Source organism: Oreochromis aureus, linkage group 4 (genome assembly GCF_013358895.1).
Source record: "Oreochromis aureus strain Israel breed Guangdong linkage group 4, ZZ_aureus, whole genome shotgun sequence".
Lineage (NCBI taxonomy): Eukaryota > Metazoa > Chordata > Actinopteri > Cichliformes > Cichlidae > Oreochromis > Oreochromis aureus.
The window spans coordinates 1,356,165-1,378,751 of NC_052945.1; the positions used below are offsets into that span (position 1 = coordinate 1,356,165).

General features: G+C 46.4%; 1 protein-coding gene across 2 annotated transcripts; it reads right to left on the minus strand.

Annotated features, from left to right (window-relative positions):
- Positions 1-924: 924 nt before the first annotated feature.
- On the minus strand, positions 925-10,149 carry casc3 (casc3 exon junction complex subunit). 2 transcript variants are annotated; one of them, XM_039611310.1, is made up of 12 exons: positions 9,869-10,149; positions 7,388-7,412; positions 7,239-7,294; positions 6,917-7,147; positions 6,563-6,711; positions 6,092-6,265; positions 4,987-5,921; positions 4,376-4,549; positions 4,068-4,166; positions 3,823-3,989; positions 3,441-3,648; positions 925-2,778 (listed from the first exon to the last, which is right to left on the minus strand). In XM_039611310.1, exons 1-11 carry the CDS (start codon positions 10,052-10,054, stop codon positions 3,502-3,504), a joined length of 2,343 nt encoding a protein of 780 aa, XP_039467244.1. In that variant the 5' UTR covers positions 10,055-10,149; the 3' UTR covers positions 925-2,778; positions 3,441-3,501. The 2 variants fall into 2 exon arrangements, with proteins under 2 accessions (XP_039467244.1, XP_039467245.1); XM_039611311.1 differs by lacking the exon at positions 925-2,778 and adding an exon at positions 2,805-3,022.
- Positions 10,150-22,587: the final 12,438 nt, after the last annotated feature.

Here is a 22,587-nt window from a genome sequence, read left to right on the forward strand (position 1 = left end):
AAAAAAAACTAAATAGTGAGCAAAAACATGTTTTAGGTTCTTTATTGACCCTCTGCGTGGACGACGATGTTCTCCACATAGAAACAGAACCAAATCAATGCAGTCATCATCATCATCACTGTAAAATAACAGCCCTGCGGTCACAAGGCATGTCCCCATTCATAGGCTGCATTTGTAGGCCGATTACATCACAGCCAGGTGACGAAGGCTGTCCCGATTCGAAGACCCCTCCAAATGCGTCCTCCTTTTCCCCAGATTTGAAGGATGGGTCGGGTGTATCCTTTGTGGCCCACCATATCCCAGAATTCATAGCGTGGCCCAGCCAATTCCAGTTTCCAACAATGGCGGCAGCCTTTAGCATTAATATTACTCTTATTACTCTTTCTGGGTCACAAAATAAACTTTTAACATATTTTCAGGCGAGAATGTAGCTGTGTAAACATCAAATATCTGCTCGGTTTATCAAGATATCACATATTTGTAAAAGTGCTCCCACGTTTTCGGAGACGTCTGTTACCCACCAGCTCGGCTTTTTTCAGTGTTTTATTTGTTCCTGAGTAAATCGGTTTGGCTGAGATTAAAGTTATAGTTTTCACACAGCTGAATAAACGTCAGAGAACTGATTAAACAGAAGCGTGAGACGGTCGAGTTTACACCAGTGTCCTGTTATATTTAGATAGCAAGGAGCAGACGGCTGAGTTTATTAAACTCCACCAAGACAGCGGTGACGCAAATCTGAAGGTTAGACCGTCCCATTTCACAGTGCTCACTTCCGGCCTCCTCCGAAGGATGCAGCCTATGAATTGGGACATAGCTACAGTGAACAGTGTGGGCGGCTCGGGTCAAAGGTCACACAGTAGTCAGCCCAACTCCAGCTCTGCAGGATTTATTTGAGAGAAGAAAACAAAGAGGAAGACCCAGAGAACAGGAAACGTCTTTAAACTTTATTGAAACATTAGTGGACATTAACGGTTGGAGCTGAAGTGAGCTGAAGCTACGGTCACAGCTGAAGGCCTCCTCTGATAAAGGTGAACGAAGATCAGAGCGGTGTCGTTTCTGATGGCGAGCACCAAAACCCCAACCTCCTCCCACTGAAGACGAGCCCCACCATCAGAGGAATCCCCCCAATCAAACATCAGCACGGGGATCAGGAACGATTAATGTTCCTGTTAAATTCAACCTGTTTTCTCCTGATGATTCTGCTAACGGGCTGAACGGCAGGCGTTTCTAACGGCAACGCGCTTCTGTCCTCACCCATCAGTCAAACAACTCCCCGACTTTAACGAGAGGAGGAGGAACGCTAACGTCCAACCACGAGCTCCCAGAACACAGAGCGCAAACAAACAAACATGACAGTCTGGTGTTCTTCATCAAGTTTTAGTTCGAGCTTCCTGCGTGCAGAAAACAAAGACACGAGGCGGCACGCACCAACAACAACAATGATAATAAACCCAAAGAAACAGACGTGAGAACAGAGGAAACCAAACCCACACGGCCGCTCTCCATCATCCATCCATCGATTCGCTCGAGGTCCCTGCCGAAGCTCCTCTATGCCTATTAGAATATGTTTCTACTCTGCAGCTTCTATTTACACATACGCCTGTACAGCAACATGAACCGCCTCCACCTGCCCCAACTCCCCATCTCAACAGGAAGTGACACGTGTACACTCAGGAGGGCAGACAGCCGCACGTTAAAGGGACGCGGCTGTTCAGCTTAATTCAACTTAAACTATCTGATGTTTAATCTGCTAATTATTCTCTTCATTTATCACAAAATACATAAAACTCTTCTTTTAATGCTGAACCCTAAACCCCGCCCCCTGTCACAGGTCTGCAGTTTGAATCTTTATGATTATAAGGAAAACCGAGAAGCTGGAAATTTTTTCCTGAAGTTGCTCAAAAACACTCAGAAATGTCAAAACAATCTGTTTAAACAGAAACAAGTCGTTACACTCAGTTTGTTCACGAGTTTCACACGTCTGTTTGTGTGTGTCGCACGTGTGAGACGGTTCTTCTGATGAAACAACACAGCAAAATATTCCGGATTAGGAACATTCAGGAATGTTTGAGTGCGTTTAGCTGCAGTGATGCTGTCAGAGAGAAGTACTCGCTCTGGATTTTATTTTAGTTGTTTTTGTTTCCTCCAGGTTTTAAGTCTTGTTTCATCTTTAAAGTTTGAACTGCAGTTTAACTGAACGCTGAAACAAACGTGACGTCTCGCTAAACTACGGCCGTCCGAACACGGAGGAAGCGATTTTTGCTCTACCTGCACCTCTGAGCGCCCACATGAGTTACCGCGCCTTTATAAAGTGTTATTAACCGTTTATTACATGTTTATCTGCTGATTACACATTTAGAGTTAGAGGAATGAGCACTGAGCAGAAGCCAAAACAAGCCGAGCTGCATTCAAACTCTGTAACTGCGACGGATGGATGACGACGTGTCCTCCTGCAGGAAGAGCGCCTGACGCAGAAAACCGTTTCCAGGATTCAACAGAAAATGTGAAAACAAATAAAAATACTCTGAGAGCACCGACGGCGCCGAGGTCAACTCCTCGTGAACTTGTCAGTCCCATTTTGCTCAAAGATACAGCATCGACCCGCTGGACTGCTACACGGGCTAAACAAAGAAAAGAAAAAAAAAAAAAAAGAAGGGGGAGAAAGTCTGAATCCACCAGTGATGCTGTGGGCGGAGCCCGTCTCCATCCCACCCTCCCTCCTTTACCATGGTGGTTGTTTTTGGACCGCAGCTCCTCACCGACCCGCCCACCCCGCTCCTGCGGACAGAGGGACACACAGAACATCAAAGAACAGCGAGTCCAGTTTTTGAGAAACAAAAATCATGTTTGTTTTTTTTTAAACGACTTCATTAGTTTCAAGTATGAAACTTTAATTATGAGTCCTGGATCAGTTCTGTGCCTGCAGATCGTTTCGCTCGTTTCTCCTCCATCAGCCGCAGAGTTCTTACTGAGGCTACGTCCACACGTACAGTTTGGGGAACAAAAAGATCTGCGTCCACATCTAAACACAAAAAACGAAGTCAAACGCTGTGAAGAACACGCCACAGCAACAGGTGGCGATATAATGCAAACCATGTCGAAATGTTGGCCAATCAGAAGGCTATGTAAATTTGATCTGAATCAGTGGCGCACATGTTTGACGATGTGTGACTAAATCTACGTTTTCCTCGTCAACACGTAAACGTAAAAACTGGCAGCAGTTTTGAAGACTCCAAAACGCCGTTTACGTGTGGACGAAAGGCCCAAATGCATAGAAAACGCTTTGTTTTCAGAAATACCTGTGTGGACGTAGCCTGAGCCTACAAAGAGCGACCTGTGCACTTCCTGCGTCCACCTGTAGGGGGCGGTGTTCCTCGTTCGCATTAGCCTCCTAAAAACACCCACTACAATCCTATCACTCCCCCTCAGCTGTTACTCACCTACAGTTTTTGGACCAGAGTGAGGCTGAGATGGAGTGGCAGGGAGGGGTGAGGGGCGGAGTCACTCTGAGGCAAAGGGCACCTCTGGAGGGGGGGGCTTGACGGTGACGGGCTGGGATGTGCGGCGGGGAGGCGAAGGCTTGGGCTGGGCCTGCTGCTGCACCGTGTCGTAGTACGTCACGCCTCCGTAGGTCACCTGAGTCTGACCCTGCAACCAATCAGAAAGCTCCTGGATCACACACTTTCAAACTGTCACTCTATTGTTCCTGCACAGAACACGACACTGTCCACAAACTGAGGCTCAAAGACAGGAAAACAAACAACAGAACCAATCAGAGTGAATTTCACGTGACCTTTTGACCTTTTAAACTGACATCAGTACCTGTGGGTTTGGGTACATGGTGGGGTAGGGGAAGGTCATGACCCCCGGTGGAGGGTAGAAAGGCGGTGGCAGCAGTTGCTGTGGTTGCCCTGGTGACAGAGACACTGGTGGGCCTCCGTATAGGGCAGGGTTAGCGATGGGGCCTCCTGATTGGTGGGGATGGAGACCTTAACAGAGACGAAGACATGAGGTCACTGCATGAAAACATCCATTAAACTCCAAAATTAAAACCAAACTCCACCCACCAGGATGCGGGATGTGCATCTCAGGCTGCACCAGCATGCCCTGTGGTGGCATGGGGGCGGGGCTATCCCCGTGGGCATAGATTGGTCCCTGGTACGACACTGAGACAGAAAATGACAGCAGGTTAATCACAGAGAGGTGACGTTTTCTTCTCCAGCAGCTCGTTTTCATAAAAGGACGCTGCGGTGTTCCAGAACAGCTGGAAACGTTTCAGTCACGAGAGCTCATTGAGCCTGGCGACTTCGTCCCAAACCGTGTCTAACTGATGTGATGTAGCCATGTGGTGCTGGTCATGTGATCTTAGGCTTACTGGGCTCATAGTAGTGTCCCTCCATCACTCCCAGGTGCATAGGCGGCGCCGGCTCGGGCACGGCTCTCTGTCGCTGGGAGGAGTAGCGTTTGGCCCGGTTGTTGCCGACACCCATCTCCTCGATGCCGGAGAACTGCGGCGGGCCGCTGGGCATGTGCAGGGGGTTAGGAAGGCCTGTGCACAGAGAGACTGGTTTAACGACAGACAATCACAGGGGCCAAATAACAGGAGCCACATTTATCATCAACAACATTCAAATGTTGATTTTTATGGAACACGTAAGATTTAGTCTGCATGAGAATGAACAATGAAAAAGTTAGAAAAAGCAAAACATCTGCAGAGAGCAGGCTTCATATGAGACGTCACATTAGGAAGCTTAACAGGTTTAGGCCCCTCTACACACAAACAAACTGGACTGCATGTGTTAAAGCCTCATAAGGACCAAAGATCACTGAGGTGGTAATAACGCTGTAGATATTTGGGTGTAGCTGCGCTTTACAGCCTCAGTTTTAGCTCCGCCTCAGGTGAACCTGTTCAGTCGACATTTAGCATGAACCACCTGACTCTGCTCGTGAGCGCCACCTGTGAGGTGATTTTGTAAAAGCCCTCACCTCTCATCTCAGACCGCATGTACGAGGTCGGGCTCCAGCTCTGCCTGGCCAGATTGAGCCGGGCCACGTCCTGGTCCAGCTCCGTCACGCCTCCTCCCGCCTGGCTCGGTGCGTCGCCTCCACCCGACCAGCTCTTTCCCCCCACATTGCTAGGAGAAGAGTTGTTGCCCCCAGCAACGGACTCCTCCACAGACGCCTGTTTACTGCCCAGGTCTGCGGGACGCGAGCGAGTCCTGCGAGCCAGTGAGTAAGACTTGCGCTCCACTGGCCGCTCGGCGGGAGGGGAAGCTTCCCGATTGGTCGCTCCTGCTGACGACTGAAGGGAAGGGTCGGAGCCAGAAGAGGAAGCGGCCAGTCCTGACGCAGATCTGTCCATGCCGCCTCGCTGCTCCTGCTGACGTCTCGGTGAAGTGGACTGGTAACCGCCCGGCTGTGGCGACGCTGCCGGCGTCACGGCGCCAACGCTCAATTCCTGCTCCGTGACCCCTCCCTGACTGACTGTAATGTCCTCAATGACCACAGAGGGCGCCCTTCCTCCTCGCCCTCCTCTGACACCTCCCTTTTCCCCTGTAGGCTCCGCCTGAGCCCGAGGACCCGTCCGCTCTCGGTGGTGCACCAGGGGTGCGTTTGATTCATTGTTCCTGTAGTGAGACGGAGGTGGGGGGTGCAGGTTACTCTGGGGTGGTCTGGTACGGGAGGGAGGCGGTCTGGAGGGGATGCCGCTTCGCTGTGCAGAGGATGACGACGAAGAGGAGGGGTGGACAGATGAAGAGGAGGGGTGGACAGATGAAGAGGAGGGGTGGACAGATGAAGGTGGAGGAGCTCCTCCTCGGTTCAGACCTCCTCCCCCTCCTCCCCTGTTCTGCCAGGACCGGACGGGCCGCTCTCCTCCTCCATCTCTCCACCGTTTGTCTCTGCTGGGAGACGAAGTCGGTCTGCAGGAGACACAGAGACGAAGGTTAAACATCAAACCAACAGCGGCTACGCTCGTTACAGGAAGTACGATGACCTCACTCAAAGTGACTTTATTTAGCGTGGTGACCCGCAGGCGTCCCAAAGCTCGCAGCTCCGGAGACGTTCAACGTTCAGCTGACACGCCGCTCACCTGGGCCTCCGCTGTCTGTACCCTCGGTCTCCGGGGCCGCCACCATTTCGGATGTCGTAACCATAGATTGCGATCAGCTCCTCGCGGCTCTTCGGCGCCTGCTCCTCCTCCCTGAACTTGTCGTGCTCCCAGCGGCCCTCGTCTTTCCACAACTTCCTGTTTCTGCCTTTTGGCCTGAAGACACAGACGGAGAGGAAATTCAAGGTCATAACAACAAGCACGTGCGCATCACATCGATGAGGTAAGAGCAGAGAGGCTTTAAAAACGAGCTCTAACCTGCTCAGAGTTTACGACTGACCCGTGCAAGCAGTGACGCAAATCTGTGGGCGCATTGTTTCAGCCCGTCTAACTCCTCCCTAAACTCTTATCGCTTCAGTTTGTCAGCGTGCAGCACGTAGCAGACACCTTCCTTCACTTTACTTTACTTTAAATGTCTCGGAGCTGATCTGGAGGCGGTGCTGTGACGGTTACCTCTCCTCCTCCTGAGCGTGCCCCCTGACGTCGTGTTCGAAGAACAGACCCTTCCTTGGGATGTACGCCGGGTTCTTCCTGTCCTCGTCGTCGTCCAGCTGCTGCCCCGGTTTGCCCCCCGCCTTCGTCTCCGGGTCGTCCGTCGACTCCTGTATGAAAGTTCAGATCAGACCAATCAGATGGCAGCAGGTACCATCTTTAAACCCTGTCTGCACTCCCCTCATTGCTTTGGATGGTTGACCTCAGGTATTCAAACTCATCCACCTGCTCTGATCACCTGTGTCAGCTCCGTCACATGTCTGAGCAGAGGCTCACTGTGGCACACGGACGACTCACTTCCTGTGCCTGTCTCACCTGTCCGTCTCCGCTCTGTCGCTCTCCTGCTAGGTTTCCCTTCTCCTCTGCTTTGCTCTCCTCTTTGCTCCGCCCTACAGCCTCTTCTTCCTCCTCAGCTTCTCCGCCCTCCTCCTCCTCTCCCTGCGCTCCCTCCACAGGGCCATCTGTAGTGGGGGGCTGGGGCTCGCTGGCTGCTGCTGGAGCTTCCTCGTCGCTGTACTGCTCTGCTTCCTCTTCCTCCTCCACTCCCTGAGGAGGACACAGTTTTAGGAGAAACACTCCCTAAAGAGGCTAAACAAGACGTCACAGCCGAGAGAAAGCATCGAGTCGGCGGTCGTACCTCTGAATGCGATCCGTTGTCCTCGGGGTCGGCGCTGTCGTAATCTGAGAGGACGGCTGAAAAACAAAGAGGAGGAGTGAAATCACCCAACAGCAGCCTGATTTCCCAGATTGTGACTTCAGTGTGGTGCTCACGAAGAAGCCGCTTACCTTCTCCAACGCCGTCTTCGCTCTCCTGCAACGACAAAGAAGAAAACCAGCGTTAAGCTCCTGCAGCTCCAAAGCGCCGAGGATCAGACGCGTCTGTGTGTCAGAGCCTGAGCTCTGCTGCGAGTATGTCACAGAGCGCCGTGCACATTATTCAGCTTCCACCTTTAACTGTACAGACCACCAACAGCACAGCTCGGATTACTTCAGCAGAGTCTGAACGCAGCTCAAAGATCCGAGTTTATCAAACGTCTCACTAGGGCTGTTCAATATAACGATATATATCGGATGACGATATAAAAACGTCTATCGTTTCATTTTACGCTATCGTTTGTTTCGTGGTGTCGCAAAATAAACTGTTTACGGCAATATTTTTTCATTATTTTGATGGTCACTGTAGTGGCTATATGAATTTCCTAAAGTTCTCTCTTTCTCTTATATTTAATATAACCACACTACAGACGGACAAGCGCTTGTTTTTATGCGTTGTCGTTAGCAACAACGACGGTAAAACCACCTCGTGTCTGCTTGTTTATTTTCCACATAAACCTTTCACAATAAAGCTCAAGATCCTGTTGAGACTTTTCAAAATAAACTGAATCACGTGAAAGATGCAGAGTATTTACGGATGAGAAGTAAAAAAGAGCCGTCAGGTGCTAAAAAATAAACCTTAGACTCAAACGTTAGAACAGCCTTTTCCCCGCAGCACGCTGTGTAATAAATACAAAGAAAACGGCGGCCATTACAACCTATGTCTAAAAATGTATCGTTTCATGCATCAGTTAAAACACTCGACTCCAGGTACGCGACGCCCAGCTGGAAACACTTCCCGCAAGTCGAGCTGCCCGACATTCACAGAATTTACAGAAAATGTTACATTTTTGTGATTTATATCGTTATCGGACGATAGATGTCTTAATATCGGGATATGAGATTTTGGTCATATCGCACAGCCCTACGTCTCACAGAGTCAGTCTCTTTAAACCTCTTTACAGATGAGCTCGGTCTGATCTCACGCTAACAGCTGGATTCACTTTGTGTCTGTGTTTTTCAGCAGCAGCGCTGATACAGCAGGGTGGAGCGTTCTCACCTGTAACACCAGCACAGCTCCTCTGGGAGTTTGAACAGTTAATTTACCTGCAAACGGTCGAGTGAGTTTATACCAGCGCAAAGAACCAATATTTAAAATATGTGAAGAAATCATGACGAGGTGCCGTCAGCTCGCCTGTGTGAGTGAGCGACTGAGACAGAAAGACTCTCACAGACCAAGAAAGATCAGCGTCTTCCTCACAGTGAAGACCAGCCACAGGCCACCGCCCTCCAAGTGCCGTCCCAAGCACAGACACATGGGAAGGGTCGTGTCAGGAAGTGCATCCGGATTAAAAACAGGATTTACAAGAGTGAAAAGGAAGGTTTATGAGAAGGTCGCGAGACCTGCTGTGATGTTTGATTTGTGGACAGCGACTGAGCGTCAGAAATGAGTGACAACTCTGAGTCACAGAGGGTCTGAGCATGTGCAGAGGAGGGAGGGCGGATGATAAAAAAAAGTGAGCTGCCAGGCAGGGGGAGACTAAGAGGACCTCAGAGGAGGTTCATGGATGTTGTGAAGGAGGACATACAGAGGGGTGGAGTGACAGAGGAGGATGCTGGGACAGGAGGAGGTGGAGGCAGATGAGCTGCCGTGACGACCCAAACAAGAGCAGAGATCAGATGAAGCAGAAGCCTGTAAACTGGGAACCAAAGTAACAGAGCTTAAACACAGCAAACGTCTGAAATCACAGGCAGGACTCACATTTCACTTCAGCACACTTATCAACAAGCCTGCTGCTGATTGGTTCTTACTAATCTGCCGTTTCATGTTTGTTGTCATGTAAACAGCCTGGAGCCAATAAACCCGCCTCAGCCTGCACTGCGGTCGGACCGAATCAGTCATGTTTCCCCACGCTGCGGGGACCAAAAACGGCAGCTAAACACCACCACAGGGGCCCAGGATGATCTCAGACAGATCCACGGCCACAAAATGGAGGCTCAGCCCAGAGCCTCTCTCAGACCTCGGGTCACGCGGAGGTGCGTGATGCAGCCAGCCCGGGGGTCCCGGACATCACTCTCACGCCTCGGTGTTGTGTCACGTTTGGTGTCCGTGTTAGTTTGAGCCTTTCCGGCTCGGACACAAGCGCTACAACGAGCTACTCGGTCTGTTCCAGCTCGAACCGCCAGGCTGGCCGGGGTCATGGACCAGAACCGTCCGACGGAGCCGTTACAGAGCGGAGCCGTTACCAGTTTCCTTCGAGCTAACGCCGAACAAACACCGAGCTGTCTGTGCGACTCGAACACGTCACCCGCTGTTTTATCCAGGGTTCATTTTACACAGTGACCCCGGGCCCGGAGCGGGTAATGCTCTAACGCCCGAAAGCTCGGCTCTGATCTCCCGCCCGGGACCGGGTGAGCTCTGGGAGCTAACGTTAGCTGCTAGCTGGTACTCACACACTCGGACTCCACGTCGCTCTTCGCCGGGACCCGGCTCGCGGTCGGCTCCGCCGGGTCGGGCTCCCGTCCCCGGGGCTTCGAGGACGGGGACCCGGACCTCCCGCTGTCCGAACCCGACCCGGACTCATCGTCATCCTCGCTGTCCTGGGACGCGCGCCTCCTCCTTCGCCGCCGGTCCGCCATCTTAGGACTCGAATGGTTGGAAACGGAAGAAGCAGAGGATTATGGGTATCCGAGTTCTTCTTCAGTGAGATGATTAAGAGCTCCTTTTTCTCTCTACCGCCATCTACTGTTTGTAAACTTTTACTAACACGCTTGAAAATGTGACAAAATAAATAAATAAATAGAAAATAAAACATAACTTGTACAACAGAAATGAAACAAAATGGGTAATAAAAATCAAAACAGAAACAATAAACAGAGTTTCTCCAAAAGTTGAATCTGTTCATCTGGACGTAGCGTTTTGTGGGAGAAACGTTTCGTCACTCATCCAAGTGACTTCTTCAGTCTCAGCTGACTGCAGGTTTCCCCAAACCTTATAAACAGTACATTTGCATAATGACTGAAACCAGCCCACTGAAGGAACAATGGGCTGTGAGGTCAGTTCCTTAATCATAATTATGCAAATTCCCATGACCATTGATCAACAATCACTGACCAAAACCCACTGATCAAAGAACACTGATCAATGGCCATGAGTACCATTCACAGAAATAAACAGAGTTCTGCAGGTCTGACTTTAGTAAAGTAAATGTCCTGACATGCAGAATGTATTCAGGTAAAAGTACTTAAAGTATTTAAAGTATCTGGATGTGCAGCTGATGGACGATGCACCAAAGCTTCAGCAGCATGTTTCTGCAGACAGGCGGTGGATCTGAAACGTGAGCGTCTCCCTCCAAACCAACAAAGAAGTCTGTTTTCATTTTATTTTATTTTATTTTATTTTATTTTATTTTATTTTATTTTATTTTATTTTATTTTATTTTATTTTATTTTAACGTTTTGGTCAAGCTTACATCACGTTTGGATTAATGCTGATCTCTGAGTTTCAGTGTGGTTGTATTGCAGTAAAAGCTACATGTTTGTAGTTCGACACAGCAACAGGTGACGAGAAAAAGGTGATATTTTACAGGTATGTACCTGAACCTGAGGAACAGGTAAGACGTCAGAGTAGCGCATTTCCGTCGGTCACCACTAGACGGCGCTGCTGACTACATTCAGAGCTGCAGAGATGCCGAGCTCAGAGCAGAATAACCTGTCTCCACAGTGAGTCTGAGGCCTCAGGTGAGCACCATCGGTTAAACCCTCCACCAAGTCGCTCTCTGAAGAGCCCAGCACTGCATCTGTGCTGTTTAAGGATCTGCCTGTTCCAGACAGCAGCTTTAAGTTTGTTTTAGTTTGACTTCCTGTATGTCTTCACCTGCGTGCTGTTCCCTGTCTGTTTCCATTTTGAAGCACCCCCAAAGATTTCTTACTTTTTTTTGGACAATATTTGCTGTTTGTGGGACACGCTACTAAAAATATAAAAAGCACACAGTACTTAATTGAGATGGAACATTTTAACAACACAAGTATAGATACCCCCCCCCCCTCCCAAAATGGTTTGTTCCAGCTCGCCTCTCCCCTACTCTGGCTCTGGCGCCTGAGACGCAGCGGAGCGGAGGTGTGAGTGCCTGGCTTAAAACAGGACATGTTAGCTGCATTTAACCTTCAGTTACTCTTTATATAGTTAGGTAGGAGTCAGGCCATGTTTCTTTTTAACTGAAAAACATTACACCCAGGTAACCTGCTGTGTTGAAAACGTGTTTTCCAATGATGTTTGCTACCCTACAATCCGTCCTGCTCTGTAGTAAAATCGGCGATATTTGACCGTCCTGTTGCTCTCATTGAAATGTATACAGCCTATTTAAAATCTAAAACTTAACATTGTCTGTAGCCTGCTGTTGTTACCACTGTCCTGTTTGAAATGTAATGAGAGAAACTGGTTATTTTGTCATATGTGCCGATATTGAACGCAAGGTACTAACAGCTGACTGACTGGATGCCCATTAACCTTATAACTCCTGCTGTGTGTGTGTGTGTGTGTGTGTGTGTGTGTGTGTGTGTGTGTTTGTGTACAGAGAGACAGCCAGGTTCATAATGGATATGAGGAACTTTTTTTTCCAAAAAAAAGGAGCCACATCCAGGTAAAAGTGTAAGATCAATAAAGGATAATGTTGGATCAGTGTTTCAATATTTATATCTTTTATTAGATGTACACGTGGTTTGGTTATTTGCCTTTTGGTTGAAAGTACACTGAGAGAGGAGTTTTTTATTAGTGATCTTTATAGTATTTTTTTTTTTTAAATCTAATTGAATACAATCTATTTGTGTATGATTGTCAGTCCAAAGAGGGAGAGAGGAAAGAGGAGAACATGAGGAGAAAGTACAAGGTCAGGAAGAATCAGGTAAGAAAACAGACAGGGAACAGTGACAGGCAAAACAAACTGTTAAACTGGCAAATAAAAAAACAACAACTAATTTTACTCATGCAATCTGAAAGCTGTGTTCTCCCTATATTAAAGCTGCTATACAGAATCTGCAAAACAAACTGGGTTGTCAGCCCTGGCACTGCATTACCATATTGAGCTTCAGTCAGAGGAAGTCACAGTTGCCAAAAATGTTTTGAAGCTCAAGAGTGAGGCTGGTGCCATCCCAGATATGTTAACATTGTACAATCTTCTGGATAAACAGTGATGTCATGTTTTGTGACGAGGACCCAGGCACAGAGAGACTTGATGAATTTAAGAATCTTATGATTTAATAAAGAAATTTGCAGACTTGCACACAGAGGGTAAAATTATGATGACTGATAATGGAGACAAAGACAACAGAGGACGAGGACAGGGAGGAACAGGTTTAAATGCACCAAGGAGACAGTCAGAGGGAACTCGGGACAACTGGAGACATTTAAGGATGCAGGGACTGACAGAGACGGGGAAGAAGTCTCATCGTGACGTGTAAAGTTTATCTTGCTTGGCTGGGCAGCTCTCTGGGTGCTCAGCACCCCCAAAGCTCTGATCCTAGAATCACCCCTGTGTAGGACACTTCTGCTGTTGTTTCTACAGTTGAGTTTATTAGGAGAGTAAACACATTTATCCTCATGCTAATAAGCTGAAGGGAGACAACAGTTTCACAGCTTTAGATCATTGATAACATCCAACAGGTAATCGAAGGCTATTGTTTTGCAAAAGTGTAGCGTTAAAGGATCCTGACCATTTCCTATAATTGCCTTTTCCCCATATGTAACAGAACCTTTACTTTGAAAATTAGGAATTTCCTGACACTCTGTTCCTCAATTAAGAAAATAATTGGCCCCCAGAATACATGTTGGTGTTTATCACCTGGTGTGGCCACAGACAGATACACAGACACTGACAGACTCGTGGATAACTGGCTTTAAATGTGAGCAAGTTAACTTCAGTCTGATAATCATAATTAACCACATATCTGAGAAAGAGACACGTTCCCGAAAACACATGAAAACTATCAACCAATCAGAGGGAGACAGAGGAGATGATGACCTTAGCAGCAGTTATTTGTTCTTTAACAGACAAACTGAGTGAAATCACGAATCAGGTGAACTCCGACACACTCAGGTGACCCCTCTGACTGACCAGCTGTGGCAGATCCTCTCTGACTTTGCTGAAGTGCTGCTCAATCTGCTTCTTCTGGCTGTCGTAATTTTCCTCATAATAAATCTTTAACCTTTTAGAAAGTGGGACAAGGCTAACAGCAATAGCTGTACGTGAACCCTCTTCTGAAATAAATTTGTTAAAACGTTCATTGTCCAGTTCGTATTTATTCTCCATCTTGTGCTTTTCGAACAGCAGCTCAAGCTCGCGTTCATACACAGAGATGAGTGTCCACAGGTCCGCAGGTCTGTAGCCCTCCCAGTCTCACCAGGTGGATCCGCACCTGGATGTGGAAGGCGGCTCCGTTCACCCAGGCCCTCAGAGCTCGTGACGACATCTGTCCGTCCCTCATCATGGAGCTCTTCAGCTTGGTGAGCACGGCGCCCAGCTGGTGCTCGATCCGTCTGATGTTGTTTATGAGCTCTGCATCATCATTTGTGTGCATCATGCATCTCTTCAGACACTCGTCAATCTGATGCCACACCTCAGAGGCCTTCTGCTCTGCAAAGACGCACCGCAGAGCCTCCTTTGTGCTCTCTGAGCTTGAAATGATGTCGATGAAGATGGTGAAGGCCAGCGCTCCAAGCCCCGCCAGCTTGACACTACCTGACAGATCAGCCAGCTTCTCAGCGAGATCCTTGAGCCAATCATCAACGGGATAGCTCTGCTGTTTGGTCTTGCTGAGGTGCTGGTCGAGGGCATCTGATGAAGACGTGCTGCAGAGCTTCACTATGGCTTCATTCACCGTCAAATCTGGACATTTCACGCACGTCTTCATCATTTTTCTCAGAGCCTCCTCTGTATTCTTCTTCTTCATCTCTCTAGACATTCTCAGATCCATTCTGCTGCTTCGCTCTGAAACATGCAAAAAGTGAGACTGGTGAAACATCTGTGAAATGTCTGAACCCTGGAGGCTTCTGGGTCGTCCCTGGGCCTCTGCAGGATTTGACCTCTAACAGCAAACACAGGAGCTCTGTGTCGTGAGCTAATGTGCTGTTTGATAAAAATCTTTTGGCTAGCTGTACGCTGTCCTGTCATAATGAGCTGCCTGATCCATGAAGCTCAGGTGGTTGTTTTTTAGATTTAGCTTCACCTTAAATAACAAATAAAGCTGCAGCAGCTTTGTGCTCTCGGCTTCCTGCGGATCTTTGTCTATTGCGAGTCTGAAACATGATCCATCTTTGAAAAAGGTCGTTAGAGACGGCTTGCTGCTTCTCTGCTCATTTTCATCTGAGTAAAATACACAGAGCTTCGATCAGATTATCAATATTACCTGAGAGGATGAGCAGACTGCTGCTCGGTGTTTATCAGGATCCTCGATGTGGACTCAGAGGTTTCAGCTGCTGAGTCAGACTCACAGAGGAGGAGCTGCTGCTCTCGTTCCCTCCTTGTTTCCTCTCCATCATCATATCCAGGACTGATACAGCACTGATCACAGGTCAGCTGAGTCTGTGCTTAAATATAGGCTTTGGATAACGTTCACATCACTGCATCTGTTACACCTGAAGGTCTGATTGTTGACCTCACTGACAGTAAATCTCTCATACCTGATTACAGATAAACATCCTATATGTTATTACATAATGATGTAAATGTGTCATCATTTAAAATAATGATTCATTTTAATGATTTCACTGTTTCATGACTCGACAGTCCAAACTGTACGAACAGTTCTGACGTGCTCGTGTGTGTGAATGTTGTGGCTTAAGTCAAATTTCTGGTCTGTTCAGTATCAAAAAGCCTCTTTGTAACATCGAGCTGATGTTTTCAGATGAGTCAGGTCCTGTTAGCCTAACAGCCAGCTCACCTCAGCAGCTGCCAGCAGAACCAGACCAGAGCTGGTTAGCTTATGTGCTATTTTCATCTTAAATATTAATCAGCCTCTTAAATGGACGGACTGCTGCTTTGCTGTACTGTTAGGGTTACACTCATGTGTACTCCTGTAATCACCTCCTTATGGGTGTCTGCCCTCCTGCTCTCAGCAGAGACTTTGACTTTAACCACACTTCTAATTTTCTTTGTCTTGGTTTAACTTAGCATCCAAATTGGACCCAGTCAGATTATTATTTTGTTGGTCTGTGCTGAAGTGATGCTGATTAATGGCCTCACTGTTGCTGAATAAGACTTTCTTTTAAATAACTTGTTCCATTGTGAGAAACTGGATTTCATGCTTAAAACTTGGCAGGGTGAGAATAAAGTTTCACATCTTTTAGAGAATTTGTTTGATGATCTGAAGCATTAATATGTAAAAATATTCACACCTTTTTATGTCCTGGAGACTTTATTTTTGCGCATGATCTCTCCCATCTTCAGTGACCATGACTCAGTCTTTTTCTCAACTTTGTATTTGTCATTTTCTTCTCAATTATTTTCAGTTTTCGTCTGACGTCAATGCTGAGCTCCGTGTTTCTTCTTCTAATCAGTACTGGACTGTAATAAGGGAGTGCACATTGCTAATATTTTATATTCTCCTAAATATATATTCATTTAAACATTCTCATGCTTATGTAAAGCACTACATGGGTTACAGTGTAAAATATTTCACTCTACAATCACAAATACATCAGCTTTGTGCTTTTCACGTGGCTCTGAAAAGGTTCCCGAACAACAAAGCTGAAGGTTGTGATACATCTTAACAGTAATAAGACAAAGCTGTGTGTTTGTCTGACTGATCTGATGTGGTCACAGAGCGTGGAGCTTATGCGCTGTCCATGGTGCTGAAATTATAACGCTTTATTCTGAGTGCAATATAACTTTCTGTTTTATGAAACTGTATTAAGACAAATGCATGATGAGAAAAAAACAAGCAGCTCATTCAGAGCAGTTCAAATCATCAAAATATCAAATGTCCCTGTGCCGGACATCCACGCCTGTATTTATACGACCTGTGGGGTTCAGAGTGTTTCAGTCTGTGGCACCAAGGCTGTGGACTTGAAAATGTTTCTGTTTAACGAGGCTTCCCGTTGATATTCTTATTGATTATAACTTTCTTTCTTTTTACCATCTGTTCTTTCATTGTTTTCTTGCGTGTTTAAACTCAGTTTGTATTGCTATCGATTGTATTTTCATGTTTTATGATCTTTTACTGTGATTATTCCTAGCCTTTATTTCTTTGTACAGTGCTTTGTTATGTAACAGTGTAAAAATACTTTATAAAAACTTTACTTAGTAAATGTGCTGAAATTGTTCTAAATATAATATAATATCAACAAATTTATGTCACTGACTCACTGAAGCTCATCTTTGGAAACGCACAGTTCTGATGTAGTTCAGCAAAAAAATATAATAAATATTAACCATAAAGATGAAAAACAAACCAGGTGATAGTGAAACAGGACTTTTACAGGTTTGTTCCCCTGAACCTGAAGAACAGGAGCACACAAAGACGTGACACTTAATTTTGGTCACCCACCACTAGAGCTGGGCGATAGAACGATAACGATATGTGTTGCAAAATAACTTTTTCTCGATAGAAAAATTAAACTATTGTGATAGACCTCATCTCTCTTGTCCTCTTAAAAAAAGAAGAAGAACAGCCAATCCAAATTAAGTAGCGCAGAGCCGAACCAATCACAGCCGCAGTGTCACGCCACGTGACTTGTTACGTACAGCACAAGTTCCAAGCCGCACATGTGTATTTGTTTGGGAAGCAGCCAGCAGCCGTGCAGCCCGGGTAATGGAGGAAATGAGTTTGCCGACTAGAGAAAAATCAACTGAGAGCGTGAGCGAAGGTTACCGAAGAAAAAACAGATGATGGTTCCAATGCCGGAGAGATTGTCGAACAGAAGGGCCACAGAAGTTCCGTAGTGTGAAGGTATTTCGGCTATTTCAAGTCTGACAAAAAACAGAGTAGCGCGCACTGTAAATTGTGCCGAAAGCAAGTCTGGAAATACAATAAAGCGGTGCACGCTCAGTCTCTGACTGAAAGCGCTAATTCGTCATTCGGCTTTTGTCAGACTAAAGTAACTGTTAAAACTGTTTGAAAAGCTAAGCTATACAACAAGGAGAGATTGAGAATTTCCTTTTAGTTCTCAGTTTATTTGATATTGACAAAAGTTAGTCAATTTTGTCTGTTCTTCTGTAAAACAAACTAAGATTTATTTTTAGAATTAATATTTTGTTTCTAAGTGGAATTGACAATTTAGTCTGTTTTGTTTGTTCTATTTTGAAACTTAAACGCTTTAGCGGCTGCCTTTTGTGTAGTTTGCAATATTTGCCTTTATTTATCTGAAACTGAAGTCTCATGTTCCTTAAGTACATCTGCCCTGTTGAACTTATTATGGGAAATAAATATTTTAATTAAAACAAGCTGCTGATTATTTCACATTTTACTTGTGAGCAACGGCACATTTAAATCTTACAAATATAGTTATTTGGCTTATATCGTGATATATATCGTTATCGCCTGAAATGAAAAAAACATATCGTGATATGAAAAAATCTTATATCGCCCAGCTCTACCCACCACTAGATGGTGCTGTGGCGGCACTGGTGCTATTTTAGACCGAATAAATCCATGAGAGCAGCAGAGAAGCTGCAGACTTCAGACAAACAGCTCAGAGTTCTGCAGTTTAGTGTAAAAGTCAGTTTGACATTTAACAGATTTTTTCTTTTAACTACTGATCAATTATTCTTTGTTCATTGCCCATTAAATCACCTGCTGAATAGAAAAGTGCAGCCCAGTTCAACCATCAATATTAAACAAAAACAGTTTAACACTGAAATTATCCAATAATTTTTGCAACATCTATATAAACTAACATTATGGTGCAATAGAGTCTCCTAACAAAAGCCTCAATATTCAGGAAAATGAAGAAGTGCTTTAAACTGTGCAGAAAAATGTTTGACAAACTCATCACAGTGTAACTTAGAGCACAGTGCTGGCTCTCACTGAGGGAAATTTGCAGCCAGCATTTTAAACTCTGGGTGAAATGGGGTCCATGCAGTTCTTACGCATGCATGCAAATGTTCGTTAGTCAGTTGTGAGCGAAGTTTGTTTTTAGATCATCCTAACAGTTGAGAAGGCTGATTCACAACTGCATGTGGATCAAGGTTTACACTGCAGCTTTGGTAAGTCCTGGAAACGTAGTCTTTGGCACAGTCTGCATCCAGAAGGATCAGACGCAACACATTGCTCCTGTATATCAGCTTGTAAATACACAAGTTCCATTTGCAGAGAACCTACATCCACCCAGACATGCACATCCTCCTGTGACAATGCAGTGATAAAAAGGGATTCTTCATGAAAAGGTGGAGCTGACCTTCCAAAGCGAAGCCATCAAAGTGATCCTTAAAGTTTTCAGTCAGTTTTTGTACAAATGCAGCATGTGAGGTAATGTTAGCACCCTGGATTTCTTTCAGTGAGGGAAAACGTGCACAGTCCTGCTGAAGATCCTGTTTTAAAATGTCAAGTTTTCTCTGAGAAGACTGGACAGCTGTTATCACCCACAGAGCTGTTCTTTCATGATAGTCACAAATGGAAATCATTGAGGTGTGATGTCGACAACAAGAAAATTCTATCCATGTTCTTCTTGTCCTCCAGAAACCGCACGAGCACACTGGCCTTGTGACTTTGTTGTTGTGACAAACATGGACTTTACATGTTTTACCTCTTTAGTAAACGTTTGCAACGTTACGGGTTGTGTGAACACTGTGTGTCATGTTTGATAAGCAGCAGTTGTTCAACTGGGCCTTGTATGGTTGACGAAGAGAAGGTGCATTAAAGGATACGCGGAGAATTCCCAATACCAGTGTGATCTTGCTCAGGATTTTCTACGAGTCTGTTGTGGCCAGTGCGATCCTCTCTGCTGTTGCATGCTGGGGGAGCAGGCTGAAGGTCGCAGATGCCAACAGACTCGATAAACTGATCCGTAAGGCCAGCAATTTAGAATTAGAATTAGAATTAGAATTCAACTTTATTGTCATTGCACATGCACAGGTACAGGGCAACGAAATGCAGTTTGCATCCATCCAGAAAGTGCTTTAGTCGTGATATAGATATATTACAATATAAATTAGCAATAATAGAGATGTGTAAGTATATTACAGAAATGGGTCTATTATGGTATGTTATAATGTACACAGTGTGAAGTATGTTATGAATATTCTATAACTATAAGTATGTACAGGCTGTAGTGAGTACAAGCTATGTACAGGCTATGAACAGGATATAAATATGAAATAAAAACTATACAGAAATCTGAGATATACAGTTACACAGAATGTGAACTATGTAAGTTATAAACAGTTGTGGGATTAAAAAAATTATCGTATGTACAGAATGATTATCTACACAGAACTATACAGTAGTGGTAAAGTGCTAGGTGGTTGTGGGTGTGTGTATGTTCAGTCCATGAGTTTAACGTGGGTCAGATGTCAGGAGGCAGAGTTCAGGAGTCTGACAGCTGTGGGGAAGAAGCTGTTCCGGTACCTGGTGGTCTTAGTCCGGAGGCTCCTGTAGCGCCTCCCAGAGGGCAGGAGGGTGAAGAGTCCATGTGATGGGTGACTGGGGTCTCTGATGATTTTCCCAGCCCTTTTCAGACACCGCTTCCTGTAGATGTCCTTTATGGCAGGAAGTGGTGCTCCGGCGATGCGCTGGGCAGTTTTCACAACCCTCTGCAACGCCTTCCGGTCCGAGGCAGAGCAGTTCCCGTACCAGACTGTTATACAGTTGGTCAGGATGCTCTCGATGGTGCAGCGATAGAAGTTCACCAGGATGTCTGAGGACAGGTGGTTCTTCCTCAGAGTCCTCAAGAAGAAGAGGCGCTGGTGAGCCTTCTTGACCAGCTTGGAGCAGTTGATCGTCTAGATGAGATCCTCGGAGATGTGGACTCCCAGGAACTTGAAGCTGCTCACACGCTCCACAGCCATCCCCTTAATGTGGATGGGTGGATGTGGGTCAGCATTCCTCCTGTAGTCCACGATGAGCTCCTTAGTCTTCTCGGTGTTAAGCAGCAGGTTGTTTGTGTCGCACCACTCAGCCAGACGATCCACCTCCTCCCTGTAGGCGGCCTCATCGTTGTCGCTGATGAGGCCAATCACCGTGGTGTCATCTGCAAACTTAATGATGGTGTTGGAACCATCAGCAGGTCTGCAGTCGTGGGTGAAGAGGGAGTAGAGGAAAGGGCTCATCACACAGCCCTGTGGTACACCGGTGTTCATTGTGATTGTTGATGAGCAGCGGTTATCCAGTCGGACATGTTGGGGGCGGTTGGTCAGGAAGTCCAGTAACCATTTGCAGATGAGGGAACTGATGCCCAGGTCTGTCAGTTTCCTGATGAGTTGTGAGGGGTGGATTGTATTGAACGCTGAACTGAAGTCTATAAACAGCATTCTGGCGTAGGTGTTGTTGTTGTCCAGGTGTGAGAGGACAGAGTGCAGTGCGATGGAGACTACATCCTCTGTGCTCCTGTTCTGGCGGTATGCAAATTGGTGGGGGTCCAGGGTGGGGGGGAGACAGGATTTGAAGTGTGCTAAGACCAGCTGCTCTAAGCACTTAGTGATGATGGGGGTGAGGGCTACTGGGCGGTAGTCATTGAGGCTAGATGGGTTGGAGTTTTTGGGTATCGGGACGATGGAGGTGGATTTGAAGCAGGCCGGTACCACAGCGTGGGCCAAGGAATATGGTTGAATATGTCTGTGAGCACTCCTGCAAGCTCCCCAGAACACGCTCTGAGAACACGCCCGGGGATACCATCAGGACCTGCAGCCTTGTGGACATTGATCCTGCTCAGCACCGCTCCTACATCGGTGGGGAGAGAGTCAGAGGTTGGTGGTCTGGCGTCACGTCTGCTTTGGTTGTGGTTGTGGGGTTCCCTCGCTCAAAACGAGCATAAAAGTTGTTGAGCTCGTTGAGGAAGGAGACATCAGAGGATGCGGGGGAGGGTTTGGTGGTCCTGTAGTCTGTAATGGTCTGGAGTCCTTGCCACATGCGTCGGGGGTTGGAGTTGGAGAAGTGTTCTTCTACCTTCTTTTTGTAATGGTGTTTGGCTTTTTTGATGCCCTTCTTTAGATTAGCCCTGGCTGTACTGTAGGCGTGTGCATCTCCTGACCTAAAGGCGGTGTTGCGGGCCTTCAGGAGGAGACGAACATCCCGGTTCATCCAAGGCTTCTGGTTGGGGTACATGGTGATCCGTTTCTGGGTGGTGACACTGTCTTCCTATTGTCAGGAGATTTCCTGTTTTGCAACTCAGGTCAGAATAAAAACGCTCAGACAGGTTTAACGTGTACACGGGTGAGACTCAGGGAGACTCGCACCCTGCAATAAAAGCAGCCTTTATTCATAGCTTTTTCATAGCACGTACAGGAAGAGATAAAATAGAACTGTGCTGCGTGCAGGCTTCCTGTGGAGTCTGCACAGAGTGTGACTTCCCCATTTAAGCTGAATACTGAAAGAGCAAACACATTTAGATAATGAAATGTACTTTTAAGCATAACATAATAAAAATCCCAAAATCCTGAAATCCCTTGACACCTAATGTTGTAAATCTGCTCAACATTTGGCATTAAAACCCTTTCTGATTCTGATTCTGATTCTAATGTTGTGGGGATGGAGCTGGACTCCCTCAAGGTGGTGTCGGAGAGGCGGATGTTGTCCAAGATAAAGACAATGTTGGATAACACCTCCCACCCACTCCATGACATGCTGGTCAGTCACAGGAGCACGGTGAGTGAGAGACTGAGATTACCCATAATGCACCACTGAACGACACAGGAAATCATTCCTGCGTGTGGCCATCTCCCTGTACAACTCATCCACTTAACACACTGTTTACTGCAACAGCTACACCCTTCTTGCACATGTTCTTTTTCAGCTATTTATTAATAAGTGACTTTTATGTATATATATGCCTGTATATATTGTGCTATTCTTAGTTAGTGTATTGTCTGTCTTTGTTAATGTTTGTTTATAATGGAGCACTGTAACCAAAAATAATTTCCCCTGGGGATCAATAAAGTATTCTGATTCTGATCGTGTATTCTTCCTACTATCCTGCTGAAGTTTCTACCGCCTCCTCTCAGCCACCGAACACAAGCCAACGT